This window comes from Misgurnus anguillicaudatus, chromosome 16 (genome assembly GCF_027580225.2).
Source record: "Misgurnus anguillicaudatus chromosome 16, ASM2758022v2, whole genome shotgun sequence".
Lineage (NCBI taxonomy): Eukaryota > Metazoa > Chordata > Actinopteri > Cypriniformes > Cobitidae > Misgurnus > Misgurnus anguillicaudatus.
This window is the reverse complement of record NC_073352.2, coordinates 32,589,323-32,603,931: the sequence shown is the minus strand read 5'-3', so window position 1 is coordinate 32,603,931 and position 14,609 is coordinate 32,589,323. Positions and strand designations below refer to the sequence as shown.

The window sequence follows — 14,609 nt, the reverse complement described above, 5'->3', positions numbered from 1 at the left end:
TATTTAGAAAAGCATAAATTTAGAGAGCAATTGAATGGACAAAGTCTGTTTAGTTCAACATGAATCTTCGGTATTTTCCTGAAAGAAAAGGACCGATTTAAATGCATATTGTTAACTAAAGCCATTGATGTTTCATTTCATGTGACAGAAATTACAGCGTGTAAGTGGCGATGCTCTGACCTGGTTTACAGTATGTGGTGTATACAGATTGCTCTTTTGTGTGCACGATTTCTGTATATTTTTATCTCTGACGCACTTCAGAACATTTGTTAAATGATGGATGGAAACTTGCAGCAGCTGCGTATGCGTGCGTTGGTCATGCATTTGTATGTTTATGAATGCAGAACATGAAGTTGCACATTTAATATAGTATGACACATGCAACTTCAGAATTTCTCAAATGCACATGCATAACATTAAACATGCATCTCCAATATGCAACTTTTCTTCTTGCCATCATTAAACCTACAAACTAAACCCAAAAATCCTGGCAGAGATGTGAGAGATTACTGTGTCTCCTAATCCAGAGCTGCGTGCGGAGTGACAGGAGTCAAATCCTCGGTTTTGTCAGACGTGAATGTGCCGAATCTGATCTAGCTGTTGTTTATTATTCGCATTGAGCTTCAGTTTTTTTATACAGACTTTTAAGCAAGATTTACTTGGGTAGTTTCTAGTTTTCTTAGCTTTATTTTGTTTTGTATATTTTTATGTACATAGATCAGGGGGTGAGGGGGTTTGGTCAGCTGGACCCCCTTGACATAAAACAATCGAAGTTCCCTAAGATTTTAAAGGGGACATTTCACAAGACTTTTTTTAAGATGTTAAATAAATCTTCGGTGTCTCCAGAGTATGTGAAGTTTCAGCTCAAAAATATCATATAGATAATTTATTATAACATGATAAAATTGCCACTTTGTAGGTGTGAGCAAAAATTTGTCGTTTTTGGGTGTGTCCTTTAAAATGCAAATGAGTTCTGCACTAAATTGCAGTGCCGTGGTTAGATTAAGTGATAATTAAGGGGTGGTATTACCCTTCTGACATCACAAGGGGAGCCAAACTTCAATGACTTATTTTTTCACATGCTTGCAGAGAATGGTTTACCAAAGCTAAGTTACTGGGTTGATTTTTCTTCCATATTTTCTAGGTAGATAGAAGCATTGGGGACCCAATTATAGCACTAAAACATTGAAATTTTTTCTCTTAAGTAAATATTACAGCTTTTTAACAGCACATTTGCATCTTTAACTTCAAAAACATGTTTTTATAGATCTGTCCATTTTGTATGAGGTCTCAGTTTTCGGATATATTATTGTGTGGTTTAATGGTCACTAGGGGTGGGCGGTATGAGCATAAATTCATATCAAGGTATTTTTCACTCTTCAGCCGGTATAACGGTATTGCGGTATGTTGCCATATGAGATAAAACATTTTGGAGTCACACTGTAGTAAACCTTAGTTAACAAAATTTGTATTTTTAACCTTATGTTACTAATAAGTGAGGGATTGGACATAGACATGATTTTTTATCTTTTTACATTTTTTCCTTTCAAAGCGCCATTGTGTGGATGGGTGGACTCATCTTCTTATGCATATTGTCACTAATATGGGAAGTATGAAAATATGGAAATTAGTATGGTAATTTGCTGGTAGGCTATGTGCCTTATTTCAATCTTTTACTCTACATCCAACAACTTTAAAGCTGTGTGCTGTGTATATCTTGTGTCTGTTTGATTTATAAATATACAAAGAACAAGATTTTCTTTTTGTTGTTAATATGAACATCTGATGGGAGATGCCATCTCACTTTAAATAAGTATTAATCCCTGAACGCATTAATGAATGCAGTTTATTAATACAAGTTAGTTATATTAATAAATGTATTTATTGCATTTAATTTAATTAACCAGCAGATTCACAGTGCCAAAAACACTCCACTCATACGTTTTTATGTGTAAATATGCACTATGTATTGTTTAATAGCCTCTCTAATTAATAAATCTGCATTAAGAAAATGAAATTTATCATTAAAGTCTGTTTTTAATGTGTTTGGTACGTTGCTTACGTTGTCCGCTAAAGCACTCTGAAAGCGCTATTCATTTAACCGTAACTCCTCAACCATTTGCGCTATCAAAAAAGGAATGGTTCCTAAAAGAAGATAAATTGCACTTTTTGGCAAATTATGGTTTATTATGGTAATTTCTTGCTTTCCGTCCTCCAATCGCTGCTGTCTGGAGAGCGCGTGCAGGGCGCAGTAGAGAGAGAGCAGATCTGAGTGAAAAGGGAGTAACACCGTTTAACGACTTTGAAGCAGTGAGGTAAAAAAGCCTCCTAAATGTATAAAACTGTTGACGCGCTGTTGGTGCCTTGAGACTCGACAGCCCGAAGTTTATTTTCAATAAAGAGTGTTGATTTTGTTCGCTTCTGGGTCCTGTTATGTTTCAGAACCTGGTAAGCCACGGGCTTGTTTCTCGCCAAACGCGCTGTATACAGATCACAACACCTGAAATATAGTCTTTGGCAGGATTTAAAAAAATGATGATTAAAAATGGATTGAAGTGCGATCGGAGCTTTTCGTTTTGTGTTTCTGTGGACAGCGCATCTCGGGAACGAAGGTAACGTTATGACTTTTAAGGCTTGGGTAAACTCCCGCGGGGTCTTAAAAAAATAACATTCATAAAGTTAAATTTAACTCCTAGGATGAAGATCTGGGCGTTTTAAAGCCATAGTTATAACTTTCTGAAGGTTAGTTTTTGTAACACCCCGCGGGAACCCTGATAAGTGCAAAAATAGAATTTAAAATATGTAACGCCGGTATCAACGGTTTTGCAAAATCCATATCATGGCGTGACACCATACCGGTAATTACTATCATACCGGTTTATTGCCCACCCCTAATGGTCACATGACATTTGAGATTAAACAATTAAAATATATATTTTTTATTTTAAATTGTTTATTTAAATTTTTATAATTTAATTAAAATTTATTAATTTCTTTATCAACCCCCTGCAATTCGCGAACCCCAGTTTGGGAAATCCTGGCATAAATAACTAAGTAAGCGATCTCTGGATTTGTGGACTTCCATAAAAAAACACAAACTCATTTGCATTTACCCTTTGCATTTAAATGGGGGAAGAAGTCAAGCAATATTCACATTTTCCTCGAGCTATTCTTGCAATACAATGTGATGAATTTGGTGGTCTGTTTGTCTGGTGGGCACAGACACATGGCACCTTTAAACAAAAGATGTGTACTTATTTTCTGCAAGGTTTTAAAGACTTAATTCTCACTTCATGTTTAACGGCAAATTTATTCAGCTACATCATTTTATAACAAGTATGCAAGCCTGATATTTTGATTTCTTTAAGACCACAGTGTCTTCACTCAATCTTGTTTTTTTTTTTTTAGTTTAGCGTCATATCAAAGCACGTCCTTATATGATCTGTTTTTACAGCAGTAGCACTGATACACCCTATGCACACGCTCGTACACACCTCTCCTTAGTATTTCCACAACAGCAGCGGAGTCAGGTGTCATATCCCCAGGGTCAAACAACCAAACGATATAGTGATGTCATACTGGCAGTCACTTGAGAGTTGTAGCACGCAAGAAAACGTCCGAGGCATATACAGAACTGTCTTTACGTTGTGTCTGTGAAGGTAACACAACTTCATGTGAGCCCCGCTCTTTGAACTCGACAGCTCACGGATTTGGTAAGAACATAAAAAATTTGCTTTTAACCTTTGCTATGATAACATGGTGTTAACATTAATGAAACAGCATTCTCGACGGGTTTCGCTTTCATAATGTGGCGTATTTCAAAACGAGACATGGAATAAATGTACCGAGGGAGTTGAAAAATAAGAGGGATTATGATGTCGTAAGACAAAGGAAAGTTGTTTAACAAATAATATAGCAGTCGTGTATTTGACATGTCTGTTTCTTAATAACAAGCCATTGTGTTTTCACTGTTTCCTGTTTGCTTGCGCTTGTGTTTGTTTAGTGTTGCATGGTGAATGGCGTGTCAATGGGTACAATTTGAATGACAAAGCGGAAAGTACTGAAAAGCTTTAGGAATTGACAATATGGCCGAATCATTCCTATCAAACATTTACTTGCCAATAGGATTATTTGTTAGCCATCGCCCGAGTTTAAAAATACAGTAGGGTGGATTTCTGTGTTTTAAGCTCAGATTTCATCATGGTCGTGGGGCTAAGGCGGTCTTTATAGAGGGTGCGTGGAGAGCAGTCGTTCGCTTTTAAGTCATAAAACCAAGTCATTTATCTAGGTATATTTTTGTGTGTGTGTGTGTGTGTGGATGATGATTTACTGCCTTCATGGAGAGGTTTTGCCATTATTGAAGTCAGGCAGATTCGCGGGGCATAAACATGCTACCACATGAATTTGAGTGGCGTGGCAGAGAAATGCAATCTGACAGCTTTTAGATGTTTTGATCAGTCTGGAAGATGAAACGCAGGACTAAAGAAGCTAAAAATTGATGTTCTGACAGATCTCTAAAGTTAATTGTTTAAACTTTATTGCCTTGCTTGTCTAAACTAATCACTTCCCAACATGTAGTGTTAAAGGGATAGTAACCACATGATTTACTCACGCTCATGCCATCTTTGATGGATATGATTATTTTTTTCAGAGTTATATAAAAAATGTCCTGCCGGTTCCAAGCTTTATAATGGTAGTAAATGGTGCTTTTAATTTGAAGCCTGAAAAAGTCCATCCATCCTTCACAGAAGTAATCCACACGGCTCCAGGGGGTCATAAAAAAGGCCTCCTGAGAGCAAACGATGCGATTTTGTAAAATAAATCAATATCTTTAACTACAAACTAAAGCTTTCGGTAACAACCGACACACGTTCATGAGAGAGTGTTTCCCCAGCGTATGACTTTTTCGGGTTTCAAATCAGAAGCACCGTTTGCTACCATTATAAATCTTGGAGCAGCCAGGACATTTTCTAATATAACTCTGAAAAAACTTATATAATAAAGGGTTTCCTGCAGAAATGTGTTAGTTAAGGTGGTAGGGTTGGTGGATGGGCGGGGCCTGGGGGCGTGGCAATGAAAGGGGCAAGGGCATACGCGTCATGGTGAACGTATTTTTATTAAAAAACACTTAAATAAACCTTAATTTTGAAGAAACTATGACAGAAAACGAACACATACTAGATTATTAAATAGGGATGCACGATATATCGGCCAACATATCGTTATCGGCCGATAACTTCTTATTTTTAATATTATCGGTTATCGGTCTGATAGCAAAATTAGGCCGATAAATGAAAGCCGATAAATGATGGTTTATTTTGGTTTGTTGAACCACTTCACTTGCTCATTGTTGGCCATGTGGAGTTTTGATTGGTGCTTTCTGTGACATAGCACGAAGATGACACGTGTTGCGGGCTTAAGAATAGTATGCTAGTCTAGCGCAAAGACAAGATGTCCGCGGTCTGGGAGTGAAAATAATATGAATATATATCGGCCTATATATATCGGTTATCGGCTCCCAAATATAAAGAGTTATCGGTTATCGGTATCGGCCAAAATTTCCATATCGGTGAATCCCTATAATTAATTAATTAAATGTTTTTAACAGATACCTCTAACGGGAATAGCTGCGTGATGAAGTGAAACTAAAGGGTTAATAAACACAAACTAAAGCAGATTTGTAGAACGTCTGGCGAACGATGATAGATAACACGAAGGTTGAAAAAGCTGATAATTTCTCACTATTAATTGCATTATCTTAAAGGAGTGTAACTACTGTAGCATGTTAATAATGCACATAAATAACATGAGCAAGAGCGCTCAACAATTATATCGAATCAACATCTAGCTAGCAGGTTGCTCAAACAACAAAATCACCAGCTAACTTACTTGAAATTAGCAAGAACTATATACTAATACAATAATAGGCTAATATAATAATAATACTAATGCAATAATAGGCTTAAATAAACCCAAAACATAAGTCCAATTACAGTTCTCCCAACATGCGTCCAGACATGACAGACCATTTCGGCACTTGACGGCCTTTTGTGCAGCGAAATTACTTTTTTGGGGGGGGGGCACCTAGTTATGGCAGAAGGGTTTCCCAGTTTAGGTGGGCCGCCCAAACTGCGGAAACCCTGGTATACATTGAGGATGGCTTGAGGGGTGAGTAAATCATGGGGTAAGTTTTAGTTTTGGGTGAACTATCCCATTAAAACCATAAAAGCAGCTAGAGCTGGTATAATTAAAGCTATAAGAGTTTAATATAATATTGATTGCTGTTTTTTTTCTCCAACTTCAAATTTGTTAAAAGCATATTGAAGTTAAAAATGCTGTGACAAAATCAAAGGCCATGGTGGATGTATATTTATTGAATTGAATTCAAACTTGGTTAGTTGTCATTTCTCCTCCTCAAATCTATTTATTTTCTGTCTCTCTGATAAACAACTGTCTTATTTAGTCTGACACTGGAGTTATAAGTGCAGATTTTGTTTATACGGGGAAAATTTAGTATCGGCACTGATATTTGTTGTTATAAGCTTGCTCAGTACCAAGCTGCCTAATTTGGGTAATAATTCTGGACTTTGAAAAACCTTGCAGACTATATCAGATTACCAGAGAGAATTTCCATTTAAAGTCTTGTTCTTACGAGACCAGTCCTTTAATGTGATTCAGACTAACAGTTTGTGTGTTAGTATCTTTGGCTTTTTGTTAATGAAAATTTTAGACTGGAATAATATTGTAACACTTTGATTTTTGATTTTTTTTTAATGAAAAAATAGTAGAGATGCTCCGATCACGATTTTTGCAGCCGATATCGATTACCGATTTGTTATCATCGCGATCGTCCGATACCGATTCCAATTTTTTTCAAGCTGATATGCAATCTCTTTAATGGCTGTAACTGTTAAATTTTTTTTTAGATAAAGTAATACCACAAATGTGGCCTTTGTTATATTACTTGCAGTAATTAGGTATATTATTGTGTTAATAGAGAATCAAATAAATAAGCACAACAAATGAAGAGTTTGGTTCCAAAACGCGATAAACGCCATTTTTGAAAAAAATGTGTTAATGCCAAAATCAGTATTATATCAGGTCAGTAGTTAAAAGTAAATTCTTAATTTTACCCAAAATCCAATATCCGCCGTGTTATTCTGTCATCTTTTCTCCCTTTTTTCCCAAAATGTGATAAACGCCACTCCTACTTTTTTAAAGAATGCAATAAATCCATTCCTGAAATTACAGCCCACCAGTCACGCAATGTAAACAAACAATGGCGGCGCGCTGAGTACATGGAGTCCTAGTTTTACTCATCTACTTTGTACTTCGTGATCAACAAACAAAACAAAATAATACTTTAATTGCATTGCTAAACCTGTGATGGTTTTCTGTGATGGGAAAGAAACGTAAGCCATCAACATCTAATAATTTCCGCGAGAGGCACTCGGGTGCTTGTTCTCCCGACAGCATCAAGCTTCTCATGTTAACACATTCACCCCAGAGGATCTTATGAAAAACTTTACATTATTTTACTCAAAGTCAACGAAAATCGAGCAGGACCCAAACATTTTACAGCTGATCGCTGTGAAAAATGTAAAGAGACAACATCAAGTTTAACTGCAGCAATATAACAAAGTAAGTGTTTTGGTTAATTCCATTAATGTTTATTTTTTAATCATTGTATACCACTAGTCAACTAAATAAATATAAAATGGTAAAGATGAATGCACATTTATACGTTGATTTAATAGATTTATAGCATTTTGAAATAAAAAAACTGTCATGGATTTATTGCATTTTGTGGAAAAAAGAATTCGTTTTTATAATAAATCTTTGAATATCAAGTTATGGATTTGAATTTTTTATGTTTTTATAACCTAAAGAGATATTTAATATATAAAAAGGTTTATGTCTCTTAAAAGTAATGAAAATTAAATACTTCACAGTCTTTACTGTATGAATTATATATACATGCATTTGTATGTTACACATACCTCTGTAAAGACTAAGAGAGAAATTCAAATCTGCACATCGCACATGAGCAAGGGGTTATAAAAATGCTTGCATTGCGTATAAAATGGTCTCTTAATTGCAGCCGCATTCAGGATCACTATGATGACAAAACTAAACAGAAAGATCGTTTCACGAGATCGGCAAATTTAGCAATTACCGATCGAGTCATTTAATGCCATTATCGGCCGATACCGATCGGTCGGAGCATCCCTAAAAAATAGGAAAACATTTGGTTGGTCCTGTCGCTCAATTTGTAGAGCATTGCAGTAGCAGCACAAAAGATCATGGATTTGATCCTCAGGGAACACACATACTAATAAAATGCATAATGCGTAAATGTAATGTCATTTTTGGCTTGCGATTTTCAAGCTCTTCAAACTTTTAATATCAGTTATGTTTTTGCATTTCATGAAAAACCTATGCAAAAGTTGCTGCCATAATACTTAAGTTGTTAACCAGGACTAAAGTCTTCTCAATGTATTTGTGTATTACTCTGCAGGTGCAACACACTAAAAAATATTGGGTTATTTTCAACCGTTGGCTTAAATCAACCCAGAAAAACTTTATATTCAACAGGCTGTGCTCGTCTCTTTTTGACCCAATTCTTTTTTTAAACTAATGAACACAAAAGAAGATATTTTGATACATAATGGTAACCACACGGCTGATGGTACCCATTGACTTTTTATAGTATTTGTTTTTCCTACTATGGAAGTCAATGGGTACTGTGTGGTTAGTCACCATTTATCAAAATATCTTCCACAACATGAGGGTGAGTAAATGATGACAGAATATATTTATTTTTTGGGTGAACTATCCCTTTAAGTCTAATAGTTTACATCTCCAGTAGAGACATGTGGGATGACCCACACTTTAGATTTTATTTCTATTGTCATGGGTTTTAATCACTAACCTTAAAATAATATGAAAATGCTTCTTCTATGCAAACATCCTTTTAAGATAGCACATTTTGCCTGTTTGTAAAAAGCCATTTATTTTCCATTTGCATTGGGCTTTATAAGGTCCCAATGTGATTAAAGCTATCTAGCATGGGATCTTTTCTTACTCTGGCTTGGGAATTTGATTTCATTACAGGGGCCAACAGCATGAGACAGCAGATCTTCTGTGTTTTGAATGAACCCTGAGCCCTTTTTGATTACCCATGTGTGCTTCCTCTAAAAGACCCACCCCTCCTCCCATCCCACCAATAACCCCCCTTTTCTCTTTACCCATTCTAGCCCCCCATATCACACCCTATCACCACATTAACCACTCAATAGTTTAGTTTCACCCGAGGTGGATTTGGCGTATGGGTTGTTGTGGCTTGATGTCACGCCTCACACGATTTGACAAGTTCTGTGGGGTTAATATGGAGGGGAAACTGCCCTACTCATTTTTACGTGTTATGGATTACAAAAACCAGGAATCAGGATCAGGAATTTTTTATACATGCATTTACTTTTCTATATTTTGTCATAGCATTGCACTGTTCTTTTATAAAAAACAACATTGAACCTAATTGTCTCAAATAATATAGTAACAAAATGTGGGGGGTAAATAAATCAGACCACAGAAAAAAATACTATAGTATACATATTAGTAATGCACCGATTAGGGATGGGCATGATTAATCGATGATCAATAATTGATCGTTAAGAATTTAGTCGATTACGTTAATTTGTTGTTGATTAATCGAATACTTTTTCTATCTAATGCAGGTTGTGTTGCCTAGCGTAGCGTGTGTCTTGAAGCAATTAAATGAATTTCACTGTGTGGCAGCAATTCAACATTTTACCACCAGGGTGCAATATACACCATACTCCGTTATCTGTGACCTTCCGTTTTGATTTCAAAAAAAGAATCATGAAGAGGTCATGATTTTTTGGAACAAATGAGGTCTCATTTTAAGAATGCGGCTCGCAGCTGCAGGTTCCACTGCTTTAGAGCACCGCATATTCAAGCGCCGTTTCATGTTCCGTTTGTCTGACTAAATGTAGTGTAACTGTTTGCCACGCTGTATTTTTCTATTCAACATTTTTTAATTATAAAAGTTAAGTAATTATTTTTTATTATAAAAATATTAATGATTAATCGATAGTCGATCGTTAATTCTCCCGACAATCGACTAAAAAAATTTAATCGAATGCCCATCCCTAGCACCGATGTATCGGCCGCCGTTATGTATTGGTCGATTTTTGATTAATTAAAAAATTATCGGCAATAGCATGACAAAGGACGATACCAATTGTAACTATATGTGAAGGCAATAAATTGCATGTCTGTTGCATAATTTTTTAATAATTATCAAAATAATTAAATACTTCCCAAAATAAAATCTGTACAAATTATAGTTTGTCAGAGGTGCGATTGAGAAAAATGTGTAATTCACGTAAGGTACATTAAATGCAACCAAATAATTCGTTTGTAACCGTATTGATGCTACTGCGTCACAGAAACACGCAATAGCAAGGCAATAGCATCACGTGCATTATTAAAGTAACGTTAATAGGGTCACACGCTATGTAACATTTATGTGTACTTTTAAAACATTAGGCTACTTAATGCAGTAAAATAGCTTTGTGCCTTTTGAAAAATGTATTTTCATTACATATATCTAAAAACATCTTAAGAACAACTTTCTCCAAATCCGTTTTGACTTTTATTGAGAGATAAAGCGTGAATTCGACGAGAGATGCTGTCCGCAGCATAGCGTTGCCAAGTCCTCTGCTTTTTTCGAGTTTAGATTTGGGCTACTGTTTAAACTGTTTCCACCAGTTGTTTTTCTGCTGGTTAAAGAGAAAAGAATTTAGTTGATTAGTTTTGAATGTCCATTCGGATGGTTTTTATATGCGAATCTGGCAACCCTGGCTGTACGCTTGCGCAGACGTTCGGATTTTATAGAATGTACATGTCAACGACAATTTAAATCAGATTGCAATGTTTAGGGTGCATGTAAACTGTATTGTCGTAACCTTTAATCGTATTAAATTCAGTCGGATTAACAAAATTTTGTGCATGTAAACATAGCTGTAGTTTATCACGTGAGAGATTCACGTGAACCATGTGGTCAGAGTAAAAGTATTTCGGGAAAATGTCTGTGGTCTGGGCTTTTTCAAAATCTCGAAAAAAGACCACAAATCATAAAAATTGTATCTTACTTTGTTGAATGTTAAATAAATCTAATTTATGTTCAGTAAAAATAATTTGATGCAGAAATAAACTAGCCAATAGGCCAACTGTATAGTATACAAGTGTTTTTATTATCGGTAGTAGTTGTCTGTTTAAATCTGTACTGGACCCCAAAAAATCATATCGGTGCATTCCTGATACATACAATTTACTATTATACTACTACTATAGCAAACTGTAGTAAAATTCCTAGTCACTATAATGTTTTTGGACCATACTATATTACATATTAAAGTATACGACAATATTTACTACACTTTATCAATTCTCTATAGTACTGATAATACTACAGAATACTACAGTATAAGAATACATTGAGAAAGTGCAGTACTATATATTAAAGCTTAATACCTTATTTTATTACATGGAAATTTAATAGAAGCATGATAGAAAATGTGTTGATGAAACAAGGACAGGGATGCGTTCCCATAACAACCTTTTCCAAAAGGACCCGCCCATTAGATTGTGTCAGTGGGCATTCCTGGGATTGAGCAAGTGTTGTAAGGACACCCCCCACCCAAAAAAAAAAAAACAGTGCAAGCTCAGCCCCAATGTGATTGGTCACACCTCCTTTCTTTGTGTGGACAAGAGTATGCTGGGAATGACCATAGAGTGAATGCTCAGTTGTCTGTAGTCGGCTCTCAGAAGGATCCCAAAGCCTGCTTGGATTTTAGGAGCTGGATCTGCACCGAATCAGCCAAGGTAAAGCACAATCTTCTTGTCTGTCGGCGAGTTTGCTGCGCGTCCGTCAGGCATGCTGTATTTAGGCTGCGCGCGGTCACGTTGTCAGAATGAATCACAAAAGAGGGGGTGGGGTTGATCGGGAGGTGTTTGGACAAAGAGCCCAAGTTGTGGGGGGATTGTTTACTACGGCAGCGTCAGGAGTTAGCGCGTCTCCTGCGTACCAACCTCCTCTATTATCTTACTCCACAGCAGCTCTGTTTAATAGCGAACGGTACCGTAGTAAACCATGTTTATTACTACTACAAGCACAGCTGTGATTTTGGTCTCTATTAATCTCATCACGTCAGGGGTTTTATTTGGAAAGGTAGCATTTGATTAACGCTTTTGGCAGCGTGTGCATGCGCATTGATCTCACAGGAGCCGCCGTGCAGCTGTTGCAGGGATCAGATAAAGATGGGATGTGTTTTCAACACTCGAGACCCTTTATCGGCCATCAGGCGAGCCCCCTGCTCGGGGCCTACTGTTACGGGGGGAGGGGTGTTAGGCAAATGGAGCAGGATGGTTTGAAAATGTCTGCCTAGTTTCTCTGTTGGGGTGTGGGGTGGTAAAGCTGACAGCAACATCACATGTTTTCCATTTTGATTCTGATAATGCAGTTCTTTGTTTGTGGGGATGTGCGTGTGAGGTCACTTCCTGCTTTCCCAGTTATTTGCGAAAGTCTCCACGGATCACTTGTCATGCTTTTACGCATAGTGCATCTGGAAGTTTGATATGACGTTTCAGTTCCCTTACAAAAGTACTCTGGTTGTGCCATGGTTTTGGATGATAACACCATAGTACTGTGAAGTGTACACATGTGGCTGACATATTTTTTCAAGATGCTGTTTTTGAAATATGCCATTTTACCATTGTACAATAACACATGTTTTGAAAGCATTTGCAAACACCTCCCTCAATGCAGTAGTTGCATTTTATTATTTGTTTATCGTTTATGCATTTGGCACACGCCTTTATTTTCTGTGTTGTTCATCTTATCTAGCTTAAACTAAAATACACTTTTTGTAGGGATGCACTGATACCATTACTGGTATCGGGTATCGGCCTCGATACCACATTTTCAAAAGTACTCGTTTAAAGTCCCCCGATACCGGGGATCGATACCACGGTCCGAGAAATGTCTATGTTTGAGCGGCGTGTAAGGGGTTAATGCCTCTTGCGTTGTCCAAAGAGGCAGAGTTTACAACAAACTGGAAAACTAGTCCCTTGTTTGTTTTTTTGTTAAATTATATGACTAAAGCTGTTACCTGTAAATTTAAATCATGTTGGTATCGGCAAGTACTGAAATGCAAGTACTCGTAATCGTACTCATATTACAAAAAAGTGGTATCGGTGCATCCCTAACTTTTTGTAAGCTCTTTGACAAAATGTTAGATGCCATCTAATTTTTAAGTCGCTTTGGACAAAAGTGTCTGCTAAAGGACTAAAGGGCCGTTCACATTATAATGATAACTAACTATATTAGTGTCCACATTATACCAATAATTTTATGCTAATTCACTCACGCACGGGGCACTCGCGCAAATACTTGCCTTTAATGACATTCACTTTTATTGGATATTTCTTGTAATAGTAACTTTTGCAATTGTTTACACGTCACTGAATATGCAAATATGCTGTTCTTGTTGCATTTACACAGCGGGTAACGTTAAGCAGCAGATGTCCTTAACACGCTGTGTTTTGCGTAAGTCTAAACAGTGAATCTAGTTTGTGTAATCTTAAAAGTCAATACCTTTTGGCATAGTCAGTGTGGTGGGAAAAAACCATTACGTAGTACAGAAACTGCATCAGTGCTGGATACCTGAGGTAATTTTATGTTATAGACCTCCACATTGAACTTGAAGTTCAAATGGATTTGACTGGCTGTCAATGGTTTATAATTTCAGGGTTCCCACGGGTCCTTGAAATCCTTGAAAGTTTGTGAATCTGGGGGAAGAAATTCAAGGCTCTTGGAAGTTTTTGAAAATAAACATACATAGATACGGGTCATTGAAAGTGCTTGAATCTATTTTATGCAAGAAGTTTTCTGAAAAAAAATATTATTCCCTGTGTAGTGTAGGATAATATCATAAAAATTCTAGACTTAAGCACACGTGCTAAACTGTTCGCTTTAAATGCTTATATCTTCTGTATGCAAATGTTGATTCATACCTAAATGCTTTTTCGCATAGTTGTGTTTGACACATGAAAACGTCTTGGGTTATGTATGTAACTGTTGTTCCCTGAGAAGGGAACAAGACACTGCGTCTCCCTTGCCATACTTGCGTCCTTGTAACGCCATCTTTGGCAATATTTCAGATAGCAATATACTTCCTGGCTCCCGCATCACCCTGTCTTTGTCGTTAAGCCTCACCATTGGTTGAATTTGATATACACATTCAGACGCACTTACCCCTGGAGGCGTCCCAAAAGTGTCACTGCAGAGACGCAGCGCGAGTTCCCTCGAAAGGGAACTGTAATAATGTATCTTTAAATGTAACACGATGTTACCTTGCTCTCACTTGAAATGGGTCCCCATATTTAGTCCTTGAATTTGAGGGTATTGGATCTGGATAGCCCTTGAGAGGGCCTTGAATTTGACGTTAACTAAGGTGTGGGAACCCTGATCGCTCATCATTCGAGGGAAAAAAATCACTCCGAAAGTGATATCAACGATATCG

General features: G+C 36.8%; 1 protein-coding gene across 8 annotated transcripts in view; it reads left to right on the top strand.

Annotated features, from left to right (window-relative positions):
- The window catches only part of stox2b (storkhead box 2b), a 91,010-nt gene that overhangs the window by 50,281 nt on the left and 26,120 nt on the right, over positions 1 to 14,609 (top strand). The window contains exon 1 of one of the 8 annotated variants that reach the window (XM_055177830.2): positions 3,561 to 3,713. The exons of 4 other annotated variants lie outside the window; for them this stretch is intronic. Coding sequence is in view for 1 of the 4 variants with exons in the window: in XM_055177826.2 (XP_055033801.2) it covers positions 12,000 to 12,171 (172 nt within the window). In the remaining 3 variants the exon portion in view is untranslated. Of the gene's footprint in view, positions 1 to 3,560; positions 3,714 to 11,581; positions 11,911 to 11,984; positions 12,172 to 14,609 lie in introns of those variants that run through there. 3 more of the 8 variants (XM_055177829.2, XM_055177826.2, XM_055177831.2) reach the window with 3 other exon arrangements.